Raw genomic sequence first — 22,034 nt, forward strand, 5'->3', positions numbered from 1 at the left:
CCGAAGGCAGAAGGCAGATGCTTAACCGACTGAGCCACTCAGGTCCTCCTAGTTTTCCTTTTTGTTATTATTATTATTATTTTTTTAAAGTAATCTCTACACCCAACATGGGACTCAGACTCACAACCCCAAGATCGAGAGTCACATTCTCTGCCAACTGAGCCAGACAAGCACCGCCATTTAGGTTTTTTTTTTTCCTTTTTTAAAAATACATCTCTTTCCCCTTCCCAGAGCTGAGGGGGTTAGAGAAATTAAAAAGGACCCAGTCATCTGAAGGAGGGAAGAATAAGCTTCCGGATACAGAAGAGCCTTGCAATATAGAGCCTGGCCTGCTTTGGGACCTGCAGTCCAGTGTGGCAGGAATATAGAGGACAGAGGAAGAGCAGTTCAACTGGGGTAAGAGGAAGGCAGGGTCAGACCACGCAGGCACTGGGGATCTGAATTTCACTTTAACTACAATAAAGCAATTAAAGGACTTTAAGCAAGAAAAGTCCTTTCTATCAAAATGAATCAGAGAGACTGATTAGGAAGTCACTGAAATTAGAAGCTGATGATGGCTTGTACTAGCAGTTGATTATGCACTAGAGATGGTGAGAAGTAGACAGAGCAAAGATGTGCATGCTGGAGGCTGGATCCACATGACCTGATAATGGATTAGATGTGGAAGTGAGAAACAGGAAGGATTTAACAAAGGAGGAGGATTCTTGGGCGCCTGGGTGGCTCAGTGGGTTAAAGCCTCTGCCTTCGGCTCAGGTCGTGATCCCAGGGTCCTGGGATCGAGTCCCGCATTGGGCTCTCTGCTCCGCGGGGAGCCTGCTTCCTCCTCTATCTCTGCCTGCCTCTCTGCCTACTTGTGATCTCTCTCTCTCTCTGTGTCAAATAAATAAATAAATAAAATCTTTAAAAAAAAAAGAAGAAGAAGAAGGATTCTTGGATTTCTGGCTTAAGTAATTGGGTGGAATGGTCCTGCCATTTACACAGGGGAAAGCCTGAAGCTCAGGGGCAAGAGTGCAGTTTTGGACATAACATGTCTAGGAGATACCGGAGTGTCAATATCAGGGAAGCCTTTGGATTTATAGACCTACAGGAGTTCAGACAAAGGGAAAGGGCTGAATTCATACATCTAGAGGTTTTTTGGCATAGAGAACACACTCAGAGCCTCAGGACTATGTGAAGACCCATTTATTTGAGGGGCAAGGCACCAAGTCTAAAAACAAAATCTCTGAAGCTGAACAGATCCCAACTCCCCTGCTAAAAGTCACCTGATAGTAAGACTAGTTCATTAATACTACATTGAATTTGATGAGGCTCAGAGAGTAAGATGGAAAGAATATCAAACCAGACCAGAGAACAGATAGTAAGTGAATGACGACAGCCTGCCCTTGGCATAGGATTTAAGAAGTTACCTTGTGATGCACTGTCAAAGGACTTGATGAGGGTTTTCACCGTAGGGGTTGGCTCGGAGGAAGTTGAAGACCTTCTACTCAGTCCCATCCCTTGCCTTAAGGCTGCCAAGTCTCTCTCAACAGCATTCATATAGTTGTACACCCGGCCTCGCTCCTCCTCTTGCCTGAAAACAATAGTGAAATCAGGCCTTTTTATACACATACTAGCAAACACATTTTTGCCTCCCTACTGAAAAGCATTAAAAAGTATCACTTTAGGGGCGCCTGGGTGGCTCAGTGGGTTAAAGCCCCTGCCTCCGGCTCAGGTCATGATCTCAGGGTCCTGGGTTCGAGCCCCGTATCAGGCTCTCTGCTCAGCAGGGAGCCTGCTTCCCCCTCTCTCTGCCTGCTTGTGATCTCTCTGTCAAATGAATAAATAAAATCTTTAAAAAAGCGGGGGGGGGGGGGGGGCACCTGGGTGGTGGCTCAGTGGGTTAAAACCTCTGCATTCAGCTCAGGTCATGATCTCAGGGTCCTGGGATGGAGCCCCATATCGGGCTCTCTGCTCAGCAGGGAGCCTGCTCCCCCCCACCCGCCTGCCTCTCTGCCTACTTGTGATCTCTGTCTGTCAAATAAGTAAATAAAACCTTTAAAAAAAAAAAAAGTATCACTTTAAAAAAAAGACAGTATCGGGGCAACCTGGGTGGCTCAGTGGTTAAGCCTCTGTCTTCTGCTCAGGTCATGGTCTTGGGAGTCCTGGGATGGAGCCGTGCATGAGGCTTTCTGCTTAGTGGGGACCCTGCTTCCCCCTCTCTCTCTGCCTGACTCTGCCTATTTATGATCTCCCTCTTTGTCAAATAAATAAATAAGATCTTTAAAAAAAAAGAAAAAACAAAAAAAGACAGTATCAGTAGAGCTAAATAAATTACCGAGTCTAATATTCTCGTTTGTTTGGTAAATTCCAGGAAACAATATTACAATTTTTATATTGGGTTGTACTAAATATGTTTAAAAGTAACCAACAGAATCCATTTTCCATCTGAGTATGTGTAAGGTGAGAACATCAGTTATCAGTTAGCAGTAAAATGCAAAGTGGGCTGGCCAAAAAGAACCTGATTCAGGACTGGGATTTTGAGATTCTGTCCTGCTTTTTGGTGTTTGGGAATTCACCAGTACATGTGGGTTATCTATACTGGCCCTATCTAATATGCCATGCACAAACAGGAAAATACAAAAGAAATGAAATCAAAGTTCATATTCTATTTTTTTAAATACTATTTTATTTATTTTGAAAGATTTTATTTATTTATTTGACAGACGGAGATCACAGAGAAGCGGGCAGAGAGAGAGTGGAAGAAGCAGGCTCCCTGCTGAGCGGAGAACCCGATGTGGGGCTCGATCCTAAGACCTTGGGATCAAGACCTGAGCTGAAGGCAGAGGCTTTAACCCACTGAGCCACCCAGGCGCCCCCAAAGTTCATATTCTTTAAAACAAACCTTCTGTAGTATCCAAATAGAATTTCTACAAAGAAAAAAAACAAAACAAAACCTGGGCCCTATTAGTACATGAGTCTCGTAGATGCTCAGTGGATCATGATTCATCTAAAAAAATCAATAACATTTTATTTCTGGCTAGCTCTAATTCACTGAGCTAATACAGAAGTTTTCATCTGGAATAAGATTTCAGTTGCAGAGTTTGCATCTTTCATATAACCATCAAATAAGTTTACAGGTAGACAAAAACTAAGCCAGCCCTTGGGAAAATCTGGTAGCTATTTTACTCTTCTGACATCTTCTGACAGTTGTTTTCCTCCGGATGTATCACAGGGTCTCATGTTCACACTTTTTTTAAAAGATTTTATTTACTTGAGAGAGAATGTGGTGTACAAGCCGGGGAGAGAGGCAGAGGGAGAGGGAGAAGCAGACTCCTTGCTAAGCAGGAAGCCCAATGCGGGACTCAATCCCAGGATCCAGGTATCATGACCTTAGCCGAAGGCATACACTTAATTGCCACTCAGGCGCCCCATCATGTTCAGAAGTTGAAACAAATAATCTGTAACAATGATTATCAAACCTTTCTTGGAGTCCCTTTCCACTCTTTTTTTTTTTTTTTAAGATTTATTTATTTATTTGAGAGTGAGCAAGAGTTACAGCATGAGCAGGGGCACAGGGAGAGGGAGAAGCAGACTCCCCACTGAGCAGGGAGTCCAAAGTGGGGCTCTATCCCAAGACCCTGGGACCATGACCAGAGCCGAAGGCAGACACTTAACTGCCCAAGACACCCAGACCTGGGCCCCCTCTTTCCACTCTTAAAAATTACTGAAGATGGAGCACCTGGGTGGCTCAGTGGGTTAAAGCCTCTGCTTTCGGCTCAGGTCATGATCCCAGGGTCCTGGGATCGAGCCCCACATCAGGCTCTCTGCTCAGCAGGGAGCCTGCTTCCCCCTCTCTCTCTCTGCCTGCCTCTCTGCCTACTTGTGATCTCTCTCTGTCAAATAAATAAATAAAATCTTTTAAAAAAACAACAACAACAAAAATAAAATTACTGAAGATCCCAAAGAGCTTTTCTTTATGTGGCTTATATCTGTTGACATTTATCATAATGGAAATTTAAACTAAGATATATTTAAAATACTTAATTCATCTAAAAATAAAAATAAACCCGGGACTTAACAATACAACATACTTTTATAAGAAACAACCATTTTCCAAAACCAAAAAATGGAAGAAGAGGAGGAAGAGGCAGAGGAGGAGGAGGAACAAGAGGATGAAGAATAGCAGTGTTTTTACATTTTTGTGTATCTCTTTAATGTCTGGCTTAACAGAATATACTATTAGATTCTCATTTCTTCTTCTGTATTCAATCTATTGTGACATAAGAAAAACAGGGCTCAGAGATATGTAGTAGTTGAAAAAGAAAAGATTATTTTAATGACGTGAAATAGGTAATTGTGGCTTTTTAGACAACCGAGGCTGTTTTTCCTTGGTACTATACCAAAATGTATTAAGTGGTAGTTACTTAAAAGTTTGTTGCGATGTGCAATTTGAAATCATGTGAATAAACTTCTCCTACTCTGTACATTCAAAGTACTCTAGTCTATCTTATACTTTAAATGGATCTTTTACCCATATGTGACTGCACTGGTCATACAGAAAACACTGGCTCGGGGCGCCTGGGTGGCTCAGCGGGTTAAAGCCTCTGCCTTCGGCCCAGGTCATGATCCCAGGGTCCTGGGATCGAGCCCCGCATCGGGCTCTCTGCTCAGTGCAGAGCCTGCTTCTCTCTCTCTCTCTCTCTGCCTACTTGTGTTCTCTGTCAAATAAATAAATAAATAATCTTTAAAAAAAAAAAAAAAGAAAACACTGGTTCACTGAATTACATGAATTTTCCAAATGATGACATCTGTCATTATCGGATTTACTATTTAAAAGTCACATTTGTTAATATCAGCAATGATCTCATCAGAAAACTCTTTAAATACGGGAAGCTGCCAAGCTTATGATGGCAAATACAAATTTTCTAAAATCCTAACATTTACTCGAATTTCCACATTTTGGTACCAGCAACAAATACAGTCAGTTGTTTTCCTTTAAGTGACAGTGACAGTCTCTCTTAATTCATTTCCAAGGGACATCCACCAAATACCAAAGTCTTAATAGTTTATTTTAGTGTGAGCTGTTTTTTTTTCTTAACAATCACAGAGCACTTTCCTTGAGACAACCTCATACTTGAGTATACAGCAGACATAGTGAAAGTGCTTTATGTATATTTCCCATTTATCACATGGAATGTTAAACAGAGTATGTACTTAAGGACTGAGATTTAGTAAAATTAATTTACTGCTTCACTGAGGACATCTTTAGGACCTGATGGAATGATTCTTCAAGAGCAGAATTTCAGTCACTCAGGTTAACTTCAGAATGAAAATTTTCAGGGATGCCTGGGTGGTCAGTCAGTTAAGCATCCAACTCTTGCTTTTGGCTCAGGTTGTGATCTCAGGGTCCTGAGATCTAGCTACCTGTTGGGCTCCCACACTCAGCACAGAGTCTGCATGAGATTATTTCTGCCTCTCCCTCTGCCCCTCCCCGTCCTAAATAAATAAATAAATCTTAAAAAAAAAAAGGGGGGGAAGGAATAAAACATTTCTTTAACAGTATACAAAAAAAGGTAATATGAGGGGTGTCTGGGTGGCTCAGTGGGCTAAAGCCTCTGCCTTCGGCTCAAGTCATGATCCCAGGGTCCTGGGATAGAGCCCTGCATAGGGCTCTCTGCTCTGCAGGGAGCCTGCTTCCTCCTCTCTCTCTCTCTCTCTCTCTCTCTCTCTGCCTGCCTCTCTGCCTACTTGTGATCTCTGTCTGTCAAATAAATAAAATGTTCTGCTTAAGGAAGCCAAAGAAAAATGGTTTAGTAATCTAGTTTTTCTCTGGGCCATTCATTAGAGATAAGCAACAATGAAACAAGATAGGTTTTCGAGAATATCCTGTTTTGTTTTATTTTGTTTTGTTAAGTAGGCTCCAGGCAGCATGGAACCCAACAAGGGGCATGAACTCACAACTCTGAGATCACGACCTAAAATGAGATCGAGTGGGGGGGGCACCTAGTGCACTCAGTGGGTTAGGCCTCTGTCTTCTGCTCAGGTCATAATCTCAATGTCCTGAGATCGAGTCCCACATTAGGCTCTATTAAGAGGGGAGCCTGCTTCCCCCTCTCTCTCTGCCTGCTGCTCTGCCTACTTGTGATCTCTCTCATCAAATTAATTAATTAATTTTTTTAAAAAAAGAGTTGGACACCTAACCAACTGTGTCACCCAGGCACCCCATAAATATTTTTCTAAATTTTTTCCTAGGTCTACCTAAAAATTAGTTAAAAGTAATGAAAAATCAAATACTTTTTTTTTAAAAGATTTTATTTATTTATTTGACAGAGATCACAAGTAGGCAGAGAGGCAGGCAGAAAGGGTGGGGGGAAGCAGGCTCCCTGCTGAGCAGAGAGCCCGATATGGGGCTCGATCCCAGGACTCTGGGATCATGACCTGAGCCAAAGGCAGAGGCTTTAACCCACTGAGCCACCCAGGTGCCCCAAATACTTTTTTTTTTTTTTTTAAAGATTTAATTGATTTATTTGACAGACACGAGATAACAAGTAGGCAGAGATGCAGGCGGGGAGGGGGGAAGCAGGCTCCCTGCCAAGCAGAGACCCCCCCTCGATGCGGGACTCGATCCCAGAACCCTGGGATCATGACCTGAGCCGAAGGCAGCAGCTTAACCCACTGAGCCACCCAGGCGCCCCCCAAATACTTTTTTTATAAAGTAAACTCTATGCCCAACTTGGGGCTCAAACTCATGACCCCAAGATCAAGTCATATGCTCTACTGACTGAGCCAGCTAAGCGTCCCTGGATAATCAAATTCTTAATAACCTCAAACATAAAAACTACTCCCCCCTACCCATTAGATGGAATCTCACTGAGAACTCAAAACACATCACAAATGGCATCTCATCTAAAGCACTACATTGGTTTCCAATGATCTCTATGTTAATGGGGAAAAAATACTACTATGGAGATTAAGGTGGTTATAAGTAAAACCTCCTCAAGAGAGTGATACAGAAAAACTCGCTTTGCACTCTTTACTTGGGTCTCTAACAATAACATTAGTTATTAAGGTAGGTGTGCCTGGATGGTTCAGTTGGTTAAATATCTAATCCGGGGTCCTGGGATCAAGCCCCACACTGGGCTCCCTGCTCAGTAGGGAGTGTGCTTCTCCCTCTCACTCTCCCTCTGTGCTTTCCCTCTCTCTTTCTCTCCAACAAATAAATAAAATCTTTAAAAAAATAAAATAAAGTATACTCATCATCACCCTGGCTACTGGGCAGGCAGATCTCCTTTCAGCCTTCCAGCAACACTGTAAAGCAGAGAGGACTGCCTCCATCTTAAAGATGAGCAAAGTGAGGCTTAGGGAAGTTAAGGGCCCTGACCAAGATCACACAGCTAGTAAGAAGCAGAAGTGGACAGGATGTGTAATTCCATAGTACACATCCCTACTCAGAGGCTATTAATCTAAAGCAAAGTAACAGGACTGGGGTGTAGAGATATAGGAAAGAAGAGAACTAGAAGGTACTTTGTGCCAGGGACCATTCTGGCCCCCCCGGAACTATTAATTATAGATACTGATAACAACTCTGACAGATCATACAGAATGTACTATTTTGCAGGTATCATAAAATGAGGCCAGAAAAGTTGAGTAACTTCCACTAGGATCCACACTCTTTCTTTCCATGATACCACATCCCAAAATTGGGACTGAAGTGTTCTCTATTAAAACTGGTTTCTCGGGGCACCTGGGTGGCTCAGTGGGTTAAGCCACTCGCTGCCTTCGGCTCAGGTCATGATCTCAGCGTCCTGGGATCGAGTCCTGTATCGGGCTCTCTGCTCAGCAGGGAGCCTGCTTCCTTCTCTCTCTCTCTGCCTGCCTCTCAGTGTACTTGTGATTTCTGTCAAATAAATAAATAAAATCTTTAAAAAAAAAAAAAACTGGTTTCTCGGGGCGCCTGGGTGGCTCAGTGGGTTAAGCCGCTGCCTTCGGCTCAGGTCATGATCTCAGGGTCCTGGGATCGAGTCCTGCATCGGGCTCTCTGCTCAGCAGGGAGCCTGCTTCCTCCTCTCTCTCTCTCTGCCTGCCTCTCTGCCTACTTGTAATCTCTCTGTCAAATAAATAAAATCTTAAAAAAAAAAAAAAACTGGTTTCTCAAAACATACTTGCGTGACTTTATCTCTTCCAGTTCTTTTGTGAGTTTCTCATTTTTTTCTTGAGCCTCATGTAACCGGCGCTTCAGATCGCCAATCTCCTCTTGGGCCTCAGATTTAATGTCATTTGCAATGACCACAGCAGTCTGGAGATCAGCTTGAAATTGCCGCCATTCCGCAGATTCTTCCTACGTTAAAAAACTAAATTTTTATTTCCAAAAGAAAGCAAAAATACTTACTTAAAAATAATAAAGTGTATTTATGACTGGACTATAATGCACTTCCCAAATGACGATTAATTTCTTTTAAGTCTCAGATAACTACTATTATAATTTCTAACAGGTAACAGGTAATACAATTATTAGTAGTGAACTTGTACTTAATGAGGAAAAGACTTTCTAGTTACTCTGTCTGCTGAGGCATCGAGCACCAGAGTGCTTAATCAATTTTAATGACAATATTATCAAGTCTCCCTTCCTTATGCAAGTTTTTAAAGTCTTATGAAAATAAACACATTGTTCAAAATTTACAGCACTTTACCTCTGAAAAGTAGATAATGGTGTGTGAACCATACGGAAAGATTTTACAGGGAATATCTATAAATATCTTGACATCAAAAACTAACAGGAAAAAAAAATCAAAAGTCAAGGAAAAGGAAGAGGAAGTCCGATGAAAAACACTAAACTCTAACTAGGCAGACAAAGTCATACAAAGAGAAGAGCAAAGAACTGTACAGTCTGCTGCTTCCCACAGTCATGGAGGATGTGGGCGTGGCTGGATGGGCAAGTCTCCCCAGGGCGTTGCCTCCACCAGAGCCACAGCTGCCCAATCGCCGGCCCGGCACCCATCCCCCAACAAAGCGATTTTCTGACACTGTGAATATAGCCTGAGTAACTGAGGCATGACCCAAACTAAGAGATGAGCTTACCCAACCTCTGCAGCAGACTGGCACAGCTGTCAGCAAGCTGATCAAATCCACAGAAGACTGAAAACAGCTTGGTTTGGGACACTTACTAAGCAAGAGCAAATAATTTTTCTTTCCAAAATACAATACTTGCTTCCTAAATCCATCTTTTTAAAACTACCACTCATAAATTACTAGAAGATTCTTCTATCCAGAATCCAGCACTAATCCCAACTTGAAATGGTGGCAGTTGCTTTCCGCCCAACGGGCAGAAGGATCAGTATTTTAACTGAATCTGAAGCTTAAGACGAATACTAACAACGATCAAGGACTACACAGTCCTCAACTTTCAGAAACCTAGGTATTCTAATGAGATAATACATGAGGATTTATCCTACCCGAAGTCTCCTATGGAGTGTCTTGATTTCTCTTTCCATGTCATGTTTCTGGTCCTGGAGTTTTTTAACCGTATCTGAAAAGAGCAGAGAAGTTTAAATATATATTCTTAAAGCTATGTTCCAAGGAATAATATAAAGGGAGGTATTTAAATATGACATTGAAAAGAAAGGTCATCCTGCCCAAAGACTTCTTATTTGTAATACCAAACTCTAAAACAAAAAAAGAATGTTCATTCCAAGTATTAACCAATACTACTTTCCTAAGGAAAATATCAAAGCTTAAATCACAATTTCTGGATTGCTTCCTTCCTCAGAGTCTTAATTCTGAAACAAAAAGTTAAGTAAAATCAATTGTTGGAAACACACTGTTGGCTCATAACCAATCAAAATATCACTGACTACTATTAAAGTGTGAACTTTTAATCAAAAGGGTTATTAAACTAAACTCTTTATGAAAGCATAACTTATTTTACACACTGCAATAAATTCCATAGAGTGGTGAATTAGCAAAATTTTTACAAATTTAATTAATTACCCTGGGGAGCTGCTATTTACATTACTTTTACAGAAAGTCTTTTTATAAAATAATGATATATTCATAAAATAAATAAAAACTCCTCAAATCATTTCTTACATAATATGAGTTTTCCTCAAACAATTTCACTTTCACTGTAAACATTTAATGAGTACCACTTATATCCAAAGTACCATTCTAGATAGAGTGGGAATGCAAACATGAAGGCAAAGTCAAGCCCAGTGTCCTTGGAACCAGAAATGTATAGGAAGTCATATTCTACTTGGAGGTTCTGCTCAAAAGTCCATGCTTAAGAGGAAATGGCTTAGGAAGTCGCCCACTGGTAACCACCACCCAGTAAATCTAGCACAGTTGATTACTTGGACAGCTCAGGGACTGAGCACTTTCTCATGGCTGAAGCATCAAAAAAAGCACTGACATCTGGTGACAAATTCCATGACTTTACCTGCCACCCCCACTCCAGGAAAGCCCTATCCTTTCTGTGTTCCAACTCTGCCTGTGACTACTATGGCCAATCCTGTTACATTTCTTTATATATCTGTCTCTACCACTAGACTGGAAACACTTCAAAGTCAGGTACTATGTGGTGACTTCACAGCTCCAACACCTGACACACGGTAGGGCTGTAAAATGGAATAAATGTATAAATATGCAGGCTAATGGAGGGAACAAGAGAAAACAATACTCAAATCAGAACCTAAGATTTTAAAAAAATATTCCATTTACAGAATTAAACTCTTTATTATCAAGGACATCACTGCTATAGACATTGGTGTTTCTGAGTAAACATTCCCTCCTATTCCTTACACTTACTTAGTAGTAAGAACCTAGGCATAGTGAACAGCTGTGTGAGGTTTCATGTGTAATCAAAAAAGTAGTCCTTAAAGAGCCCCTGGCTGGCTGTCAGTAGAGCACAAAATTCTTAATCTTAGGGTTGAGTGTAGAGACCACTCAAAAACAGAATCTTTAAAAAAAAGAATCTTAGGTGCTTCACTGGCATGAGATGCTTGATCTTGGGATTGTGGGCCCAAGCTCCATGTTGGGTTTAAGATCACTTAAAAATAAAATCTTCTCCAAATTAAATCTTCCTGGGGCACCTGGGTGCCTCAGTCAGTTGAGAGACCAACTCTTGATCTCAACTCAGGTCATGATCTCAAGGTCATGGGATGGACTCCAAGTTGCTCCACACTCAGCAGGGAGTCTGCTTCTCTCCCTCTCCTTGTGCCCGCCCCCCACTCACGCCCTCTCTCATAAAGCTTACAAAAATCTTCCCTAAGTTCACAAAATATTAACTTTTAATCAACACCCTAAAGTAGGAGTGTGCTACTGTCTTTTCTTAAACTGTTCATCTTCCTCCTCTCAGTTCCATTAAGAACCTGCTGTAGACCTCTGTGACATGAAACCTTTAATTCAACACTGATACATCTGTGTTCAGATATTTTTACTTTTTTTGATTTTTAAAATTTTTCTTTCTTTCTTCTTTTCTTTTCTTTTTTTTTTTTTTTAGAGAGAGTGCAAGAGCAAGGCAGGGAGGGGCAAGGGGCAAAGGGAGAGAGAGACTCTTAAGCAGCCTCCACGTTCAGCACAGAGCCCAGCACAGGGCTCAGTATCACAACCCTGAGATGATGACTTGAGCTGAAACCAAGAGTTGGATGCATAACCAACTGAACCAAGGCACCCCCAGTATTAATATATGTGTAATAATTATTGTAAATATATAATGACAATATGTTTTCTAAAGCTGAATAAAAAATAAATGAGAGGGGCGCCTGGGTGGCTCAGTGGGTTAAAGCCTCTGCCTTCGGCTCGGGTCATGATCTCAGGGTCCTGGGATCGAGCCCTGCATCGGGCTCTCTGCTCAGCAGGGAACCTGCTTCCTCCTCTCTCTCTGCCTGCCTCTCTGCCTACTTGTGATCTCTGTCAAATAAATGAATAAAATCTTTTAAAAAAACATAAATAAATAAATAAATAAATAAATAAATGAGATAAAACATGGGGGAAAACCTGGCCAATTTTGGTAGCCAGTAATTAATTCTCTCCCATTCAACACAAAATTGTTCAACAAAGTTGGGGTCTCTGAAATAAGGATACAAAATTCAAAATTAACTCAACGAGTACCTCATTAAGTACCCTCTTTGTACCAGGCTTTTTTCTAGATGCTTAAGGTATAAAGGAAAGGGAAAGAAAATACAGTCCTTACCTACAGACAGAAAAGAGGATGTTTTCATATGAAAAGGATTAAAAGTCTATCTCTATAGAGCTCCTTCTGACCTCATTTAACCTGGAAACTGAAAGGGCCATTCAATTTGATTAAGAGCAAAGTGGACACCAGTGAGTGAGTCCAATACCCTGATCTGTATCTCTGGAGGCAAAGATGACTCAAACTAGCATGGATCATTGGCTCCCATATGACCTACGTACAGCCGAATTCAAGGTCTTGGTGATACTATCAGACGTAAATAAGGACAGAAGATAAAATATTTTTAGTACTGGGAACACTACAAGTTACACCTTTCATTTACACTATATTTAAATGTAAAAATTTGGAGGGTGCTTGGGTGGCTCAGTCAGTTAAGTGTCTGCCTTCGGCTTAGGTCATGATCCCAGGGTTCTGGGATCAAGCCCTATGTCAGGCTCCCTACATGGCAGGGAGCCTGCTTCTCCCTCTCCTTCTGCTACTCCACCTGCTTGTGTTCTCTTGCACGCTCACCCTCTCTCTGTCAAATAAATAAATAAAATCTTTTTAAAAATTAAAAACAAATAAATGCAAAAAGTTTTATAATGAAAATAGGGGAAAAAAGTGAATTTCTCCTCCTCAGCTGAAAACTGTTTTTCATTTTTTCTGGTCACAAAAGATGTATCTATGGGGCGCCTGGGTGGCTCAGTGGGTTAAGCCGCTGCCTTCGGCTCGGGTCATGATCTCAGGGTCCTGGGATCGAGTCCCGCATCGGGCTCTCTGCTCGGCAGGGAGCCTGCTTCCCTCTCTCTCTCTCTCTCTGCCTGCTTCTCCATCTACTTGTGATTTCTCTCTGTCAAATAAATAAATAAAATCTTTAAAAAAAAAAATAAATAAATAAAAAAATAAAAAAACAAAAAAAAAAAATAAAAAAACAAAAAAAAAAACAAAACAAAAGATGTATCTATGAATCTTCAGATTATAATTCACATAAGACAAATGACAGCAAATCTAACTACTGCTCACCTTTAACATCTGGTGTGTCTTAATTCTCAGTCAACATTTTAAGCCATCTGACCATCTTAGACTGATCATAAAATCCAAGATTTCATTCATTTCTTTGGCTGTTATTCTTTTATCTTTCCCAAACTCCACATTCATGGCCAAATCATCACTACTCTTAAAAGGGCATTGTTCCGGGGCGCCCGGTGGCTCAGTGGTTTAAAGCTTCTGCCTTCAGCTCAGGTCATGATCTCAGGGTCCTGGAATTGAGCCCCGCATCGGGCTCTCTGTTCGGCGGTGAGCCTGCTTCCTCCTCTCTCCCTCTCTGCCTGCCTCTCTGCCTACATGTGATCTCTGTCAAATAAATACATAAAATCCTTAAAAAGGGGGGGCATTCTTCCACACTCAGCACTACATATTAATTATTGTTGTGTCTTATTAAACCTTTTGAACAGAAAGGAAAGGAAGCTGGCAGCCAGTGGACATATTTAGACAGAATAAAGTTCACTATAAGTGTCTCTAGGGAATGTGACTTAAACTTCATGAATCATAACTATTTTTGCTTTGTAACATAAAGTATTAAAAATGATAATAGGCTTTTCTCCTCGGAAACCAAAGGACTCTGTATCTATGCTCTTGTTTTGAAGACCAGCTTAACAAAACTGCCCTCTGGCCCAATTAACGGTCACACAAAAGGGCACTGTTAGTTGTCAAGTCCGGGGCCACTACACGTGCTAAATGCACTAGAAATTCCTCCTCTGAAGTTCTTCTAGTATGGGGGACACTGCCATCTACTGTCTTCAACTCAAAAGCAACATTACATTCTATCAAAGAACAGAAGAAGTACTACAATCTCATTTTTAATTACAAATTATAACTCAACTTTACAAAGTTATTTTTATTCTAGAAATCAGGTAAACTGCTATTCTCATTGGCATTAGACCAACTTTGCTCTGAATAGTTCTGGGCACTGCCCTCCCCATTTAATAATGGGGTTCACAATCTCTTCCCTACTAAGACCTCTCATCCCTGACAGAGAAGGAACCACCAACTGGGCCTTCGTTCTGGCCCAGTTACATGCCCATCACACATGCAGGTGTTACCTACCATGAGCACAGCTAAGATAAGCACAGATTCAACCTATGACTCCGGTGGGGGGGGGGGGGGGTATAAAATCAATGGAAGTTCACAAGCAACCTTTCCTGCCCTCCAAATACAAGAAAACCCTCAGGGTACTGATAGCTCAGTGCTGTCAGACCCTTACATCCTATCAAGTGCTTTCAACTAACATCACGTGCAATTTCCAGAGGAAGGGAAAGGACAACTGTATACCATCAGTTAAAATACCATGCCTTAGGGCCACGTTGGGGAAGATGGGCAGTACATTCAGCCATCAAGCCACAGCTCTAGCTTTATCTCTAAACCAGAATTCCTGATGCTGAAAGAGGACACAGATGAGCTTCAAATGAACCATTTACTACTTTTATTTTTCTTTATTCGTTTTTATTTCCCATCCCCCCCAAAAGTAGGTAGAACTTTTCCCCTTTGATTATAAAAAGTAATGCATGTTCAGCAAAAATCCAGGAAACAGAAAAGGGTTGCAAAAATAAGATTTCTCAGGATGCCTGGGTGGCTCAGTTGGCTAAGCAGCTGCCTTCAGCTCAGGTCATGATCCCAGCATCCCGGTATTGAGTCCCACATCAGGCTCCTTGCTCGGCAGGGAGCCTGCTTCTCCCTCTGCCTCTGCTGCCACTCTGTCCGCCTGTGCTCCCTTGCTCGCGCTCTCTCTCTCGCTCTCTCTCTCCCTCTCTCTCTCTGGCAAATAAATAAATAAAATCTTTTAAAAAAAAAATAAGATTTCTCATGGGTTGCCTGGGTGGCTCAGCTGGATGACTGTCTGACTCTTGGTTTTGGCTCATGTCATGACCTTGGGTTTGTGGGACCAAGTCCTGCATCCAGGCTCCACATTCAGTGAGGAGTCTGCTTTTCTCCCTCTGCCCCTCCCCCTTCACTCACATGCTCACCTTCTTTCTCTTTAAAATAAACCTTTATTTTTTTTTTTAAGATTTTATTTATTTATTTGACAGACAGAGATCCCAAGTAGGCAGAGAGGCAGGCAGAGAGAGAGGAGGAAGCAGGCTCCCTGCTGAGCAGAGAGCCTGATGCGGGGCTCAATCCCAAAACCCTGAGATCATGATCTGAGCCGAAGGCAGAGGCTTAACCCTCTGAGCCACACAGGCACCCTAAAATAAACGTTTACAAAATAAAATAAGTAAGGTTACTCATTATTTACTAAAATAAGTAAGGTTACTCATTATTTACATTTGCCAAATATCCTTCCAGACTTGGCGTGTGTGAATATTTTTCTTAAAATGGGATTATGGTATTCATACTTCTTCATAAGCCTTTCCACTAAGCAGTAAATAATGGACATCTATCAACAAATACAGGGGCATCTGCTTTATCCTGTCTACGGCACTTTGTGCCATACATAGAGAGCTGCCTAATTTGTCCTCATTGGTGACATGGCAGTCATAGCATGGATGCACTGTGCATATGGGCTATTAAAACTAGATCGCAACTGTTGAAAGTACAGGTAGTTTCCAAGTATTTGTGATAAAGCAGCAATTCTGCAACATACATATCTAAGTTTACATTTGCAAACTTATAAGCATGTTTCTAAAGAACAGGTTTCTGGAAGTGGATTACTAAAGTACTGTTACACTTTAAATTTTGATCAATATCCCAAAAAGGCTGTAGTAATCTATACTCCTTCAAACAGTACACGAGAGGGCCCTTTTCTCCTCTGCTACACTATCAGCCTTTTTTACTTTCCACACCTGCTGTGAAAATCGGCATTTTGTTGAGTTTCTTTGCTTTTTTAGTGAAATCGAGCATCTTTTTTCACCTTTTCTAATTATCTATTCAAACACTTTTTTCAGGGAAAGGATTATCCTAGTATCATTAATGTATATAATCTCCTCATATATTCGATATGTGTTACCAAAATTTCTCCCAATGTCCTTTACTTATGGTACTTTTGTTTTGCTGAACTCAAAATTTCAATCATACACAGTCAAATATAGACTTTCCTTTATGGCTTCCAAGTATTCCTTAACTTTTTTTTTAAGGGGGCTCCACCTAGCATGGAGCCGATGCAGGGCTTGAACTCAAGACCCTGAGGTCGAGACCTGAGCTGAGATTAAGAGCTGGACACTTAGCCAACTGAACCACCCAGGTGTCCCTTCCCCACATATTTTTAAAAGGCTTTTCCCACCACAGATTTATACAGCTCTCCTCTATTCCTTCTGCTACTTCTCTACTCTCAAGCCACCCTTGCTCACCACTGTCACTAGTGTTCCATGTAAAAGTGCAAAACCTGTGTTAGATGTTTGGCCCTAGTCCCAAATCTCAGAAGGCATGAAAGAACTATCATAATTGCAAGCACACAGAGAGCATAACTACACAAATACTAAGTTGATAAATTCATTGTAACAGATGGGTACATCACATCACCTGAGCCACACCTGAGATCTCCCTGGTGCCACTACCCTCAATACCAATCAGCTTTGGTTTGCTGGACTAGTGGTGAATCAAGTCATTAACTTTATTTCTTTGGGCTCAGCTGAGTTGCTTCCTTCTGCTATTTCTCTTTGAAGATACTAAAATGTCCACTAAGTCCTGGTTGGCCTTACTTACTTATAAGGACAAGGATAATTAATATTAGTGACTTCTCCATGTTTCTCAGCAACTGTGAAAGTCACTGCTGTGATGGCCTCTCCCCTCAACACAACGACTGGCTAAAGGCTCTGCTGATGACAATTCCTATAGGGGGCCCCTCCACCAAAGGTACAGGGACATAAAGTGGGTGGCTTCAACCAAGGCAACAGGGGTGGTGTGTGTGTGTGCGCGCGCGCGTGTGTGCAACACGCGCCTGTTTCACTGCTGAGCCAAAGTGCCTTTCCCTATGGGAAGCCTGCGGTTACTTCAGGCAAGGCTTTACTTCTGTTTCTGATGCTAACATCTCCACAGGAGCCCCTGGCACCATATTCCCCACCTCCTTTAGAAAAGAATCCAAGCCTGGAGGCAAACACCAGAGCCAGCACGCTATAGACAAGAGGGCAGTAAAACTTCTGGCAATCCTTTACACCACAGCCTGAAACTGCTACGGGTCCCAGGCCTGATGATCCCTGAGAAACCCCCATCCCCAAAGTTAGGCTGGGAACATCACTACTTAGAGCTTCAGTGTTCTCCTGCATTGTAGGTTTTCTTGCTCTGTTTGATTTCTCCATATCCCCAAATCCATTTGCTTTATCTATTCCAGAAGTTACTCAAAATTTCTGATCTACTGATGAGACCCCCTCACCTATTTTCTGTCTTTGGTTTAGGCTCATTGTCATTTTTATATTACATGGCAGGACCATTTCACTAAGACTTTGGGAGGGCAAGGAAGTACATGTATGGCCTCAGGCCATCATCTTGAACCAGAAGTCTTAACACAGTATTTACTGAGTGAACTTTACATCAGATCTTTGTAGTCTGGAATGCTAAATCCAAACAATACAAAAAAGCACTTACAGGCTAGGTCTAGGCAGCATGGTACTGACATGATCTGGAAAGCTACCTGGGATTCCAAATACATGTTATGCCTTGTGATACTGTCCCACACTCACTGAACTCTACTAATTTTTTTTTTCATCTTTCTTCTCTATGTCCTTCAGACTGGATAGTGCCTTACTGACTGGTCTTTAAGTTCATTGACATTCTGCATCTCTACTTTGCAGTTTAATGACTGAGTAAACTTTTTGTATTAGCTGTTAAAATTTTCAGTTCAAGAATATGTTTTAGGTTCTTTTCTTTACAGTTTTCATTTCTCTGCTGAGATTTGCTGTTTATTCATTCCTTTCAAGCAGATTTTCCTCAACGTCCTGAGGACAGTTACAATGGCTGCTTTAAAATCCTGTCTACAGGGTGCCTGGGTGGCTCAGTCAGTTAAGAGTCCAACTCTTGATTTCGGATCAGGTCATGATCTTGGGTTCGTGAGACTGAGCCCCATGTTGGGCTCTCTGCTCAGTGGAGAGTCTGTTTCAGATTCTTTCCCTCTCCCCCTCACCCTGCTTGCACACTTGATACTCTTTCTCTCTCAAATAAAAAGATAAATCTTTAAAAAATGATAAAAATAAAAATAAATAAAATTCTGTCCACTAATTCTGAAGTCAAGATCATTTTGGGGTAAGGATTAACTACTAATGCCTAGTTTCTTTTAAGGGTGATGAAAAAGTTCTAAAGTTGACTATCATAATGGCTGCTCCATAGTACAACATCTCAATTTTTCAGGGCACCTGGCTGGCTCAATCAGTGGGGCGTGAGACTCTTGATTCTGGGGTTGTGAGTTCAAGCCCCATGTTGGATGTATAGATTACATAAAAATAAAGTCATTTCTTTTTTAAGATTTATTTATTTGAGAGAGAGAAAGCACAAGTGGCGGGGGGGAGGCGGAGGAAGGGAGAATCTCAAGCAGACTCTGGGCTGAGCAAGGAGCCTGCAGCGAGGCTCAATCCCAGGACCCTGAGTTCATGACCTGAGTAGAAACCAAGAGTCAGACACTTAACCAACTGCACCACCCAGGTGCCCCTTAAAAATAAAATCGTTTTTAAAAAAAGAAAGAAAGTGGGGCGCCTGGGTGGCCCAATGGGTTAAAACCTCTGCCTTTGGCTCAGGTCATAGACCCCGGGTCCTGGGATCGAGTTCCACATCGAGCTCTCTGCTCAGCAGGGAGCCTGCTTAGTCCTCTCTCTGCCTGCCTCTCTGCCTGCCTGTGATCTCTGTCAGGTAAATAAATAAAATCTTAAAAAAAAAAAAAAAGAAAGTTCAATTTCTCAATTAATAGCAAGTCCCCCATTCCAAGTGCTGACCTAGCATCTATCCCAAGTGCTAGAATTCGCTAAGAAATAAATTAACTCCTATCAGACTAGAGAGACATAACAACTCGTTTCATGTACATGAAACTTGCTTGGATCCTGGTTCCTAGAGAAAACTATAAAAGACATTTTGGGGACAGCTGAGAAAATGTGAATATGAGCTATTAGATGATACTAAGGAATTATACCAAATTTTTACTAAATATGATTACAAGGAGAATATTTAGGAGTCACATATTGAAATATTACATGTCATAAGGTCTACAACTTACTGTCAGCTGGTTCAGTTAAACACACACATACACACATGGAAGGTGAATACTGCAAAACAATAACTATCAAATCTAGGCAATGGATGCTAACATACCATGCTGCCAATATTTCGAAATATTTGAACTTTTCATTTCAAAAAATTGGAGGGAGAAGCTATATAGCTAAAAAGATATTCAGAATTTTCAGCCACCTCAAAATTAAAATCCACATGTTAACATAATTTTTGTTTTGGCAATGATTTTTCATCCCAGGAATCCTTATCAGCTAACATTTTTCTACCTACATCCTCAATTACCACAAGATGTCACTCTTTTCCATGTTCAAATCATAAGTCTTACAAGGCAAAAGGCTTTTTTTATCAGTACTAAATGAAAAATGCACTCAATTTCCAAGTTAATCTGAAAAACTGTAGAACCTTTTATATTTAGGAAATAAAGTTAGATACATTCTCTCAGTTCAGAGATAATGAAATACAGACTAGCTAAAAATGTTAAACTGAAAGTACTGGGTTTTTAAAAAGATTTTATTTATTCATTTGAGAGACAAAGAAAGCATAAGCAGAGGGAGGGACAGAGGGAGAGGTAGAAGCAGACTCCCCGCCCGAGCCAGGACCCCGAAGTGGGGCTCGATCCCAGGACCCCGAGATCATAACCCAAGGCGAAGGCAGGCACCCCTTAAACTGAAGTTTTTAGAAACTTCAGGTAAGGACATTTTATCTGTTGGGCTATCATTATCTCTAAGAAAAGAGTCCCCTGGTGAGCTACTTCAGTATCCAAATGTCTCAGAATGTTCCAAATAACCCTGGGGTCAATCCAGAGAATCAGAGCCAAGTAGTCAGAGCTCAGAACTGCCACAGGTTTATAGGACTCCTGCAGATGACCCACCCACTCTTTCTTGGAACTAGTTCAAACCTCCCCAGGGCGCCTGGGTGGCTCAGTCAGTTAAGTGTCGGTCTTTGGCTCAGGTCATGATCCCAGTGCTCTGGGACTGAGGCCAGCACTGGGCTCCTTGCTCAGTGGGAAGACTGCTTCTCCTCCCTCTGCCTGTAGCTCCCCCTGCTGTGTACTCCTGCAAGCGCTCTCTCTTTCTGTCAAATAAATAAATATAATCTTTAAAAACACAACACAACACAAAACAAACCATAAAAAAACCTCCCCACCTCTGCACCCACAGCACATGGGATCTGGCCCGGCACTGTGTCTGTCTATTAATCCTCTGTCAATAAATAACACACTGTCAGAACCCAATGAAGCAATATCATAAACCACAAAATTTAAAAGCTTTAACTAATGTATCCAAAAACAGTTATTCCCATTCTCCCTGTCCCCACCCCCACCTGGGTATCATTAAAGTGTACTACAACTTAAAATTTGTTAACATCTAAGGAATCTGGATGAAGAATACATAAGAATTTCTAAGATGCACTATTTGGAAATTCCAAATTTACAAAAAGGTGCAAAAACTGGTACAAAAAAGCACCCATATGCCATTTTCTTCAGATTTATCTATGTTAACAGTTTACCCATCCGTTTTCATCATTTGCTATCTTGTATCCCTATTTATGTCTCTATCCATCTATCCCTAATGTTTTTCCTAAACCTTTAAGGATATACATCATGGCCTTTTACCTCTAGCTATTCAGATTGTGGTTCCTAAGGATAGAAACATTTACTTACTTAAACACAGTATAGTTATCAACTTCGTAAGTTTATACATGTATTTATCTAGCATCTACTTTTGACCAGTTTTGTCATAACATTCTTTATAGCATTTTCCCTATAGCACTAGACCCAGTCTAGGCAAAGGTATTTTGTTTGTCATGTCTCCCTAGGTCCCTTTCCCAAAGATTTTTATGACATTGGCATTTTTTAGGAATACAGCACCACCCCACTTATGTTTTTAGGAAAACATTCTTTATTTTTTGTTTAATGTTCTTTATGATTAACTGAAGTTATTCCTCAGCAAGAATATGGCCTAGCGGGGCACCTGGGTGGCTCTGTGGGTTAAGCCTCTGCTTTCAGCTCAGGTCGTGATTCCAGGGTCCTGGGATCAAGCCCATCAGGCTCTCTGCTCAGGAGGGAGCGTGTTTCCCCCTCTCTCTCTGCCTGCCTCTCTGTCTACTTGTGCTGTCTGCCAAATAAGTAAAATGTTTAAAAAAAAAAAAAAAAAAAAGAATATGGCCTAGCTAATGCTGAGTCTGACTTTGTGTGCCTCTGTCACTTATACAATTACCCAAAGTGCTGCCCAATTTTTCCACTGTATAATTTCTGGTTGTTTCTTTTTCCTCACTCGCAACATAATAAACAGTCTGTGGGAAGCCATTTTAAGATCACCCAAATTTCTGCTCCTCATCAAATTGTCAACACAGAAATGCTTTGTACAATTTTTATAACTTTTTTTATAAGTCTGAAATAATCATAAAAGTTTCAAAAAACGTAGAGCAACTTAAAATTAGAGTTTCAATTCTATCAGATCATAAAATCTCCTTGATAGGGAGGAAAATAAGACAACAAATAAATACCTGTGCCTCAGACATAAGATTACGAATGATCGATTTCTTTGGTCTCTGTATACTTGCAATCACTAAAAATAAACAGTAAATGGCTTTTCCTAAGACCTAGAAAAATATAATAACAATCAGCTTTTCCTTTAAATTATTTTCTGTAACTAACACAGTTTTAAAGCAATGCTGCCAC

The 22,034-nt window shown here is 41.1% G+C and overlaps 1 protein-coding gene across 2 annotated transcripts in view; it reads right to left on the reverse strand.

Moving 5' to 3' along the window:
* Window positions 1–22,034, reverse strand: part of SPECC1L (sperm antigen with calponin homology and coiled-coil domains 1 like) — a 140,334-nt gene that overhangs the window by 63,712 nt on the left and 54,588 nt on the right. For both annotated transcript variants that reach the window (XM_059140870.1, XM_059140869.1), the window contains 3 exons: window positions 9,432–9,505; window positions 8,142–8,317; window positions 1,407–1,570 (listed from right to left, as the gene is read on the reverse strand). In XM_059140870.1, the coding sequence (XP_058996853.1) occupies window positions 1,407–1,570; window positions 8,142–8,317; window positions 9,432–9,505 (414 nt within the window). The remainder of the gene's footprint in view (window positions 1–1,406; window positions 1,571–8,141; window positions 8,318–9,431; window positions 9,506–22,034) is intronic.

This window comes from Mustela lutreola, chromosome 11 (genome assembly GCF_030435805.1).
Source record: "Mustela lutreola isolate mMusLut2 chromosome 11, mMusLut2.pri, whole genome shotgun sequence".
Classification (NCBI taxonomy): Eukaryota; Metazoa; Chordata; class Mammalia; order Carnivora; family Mustelidae; genus Mustela; species Mustela lutreola.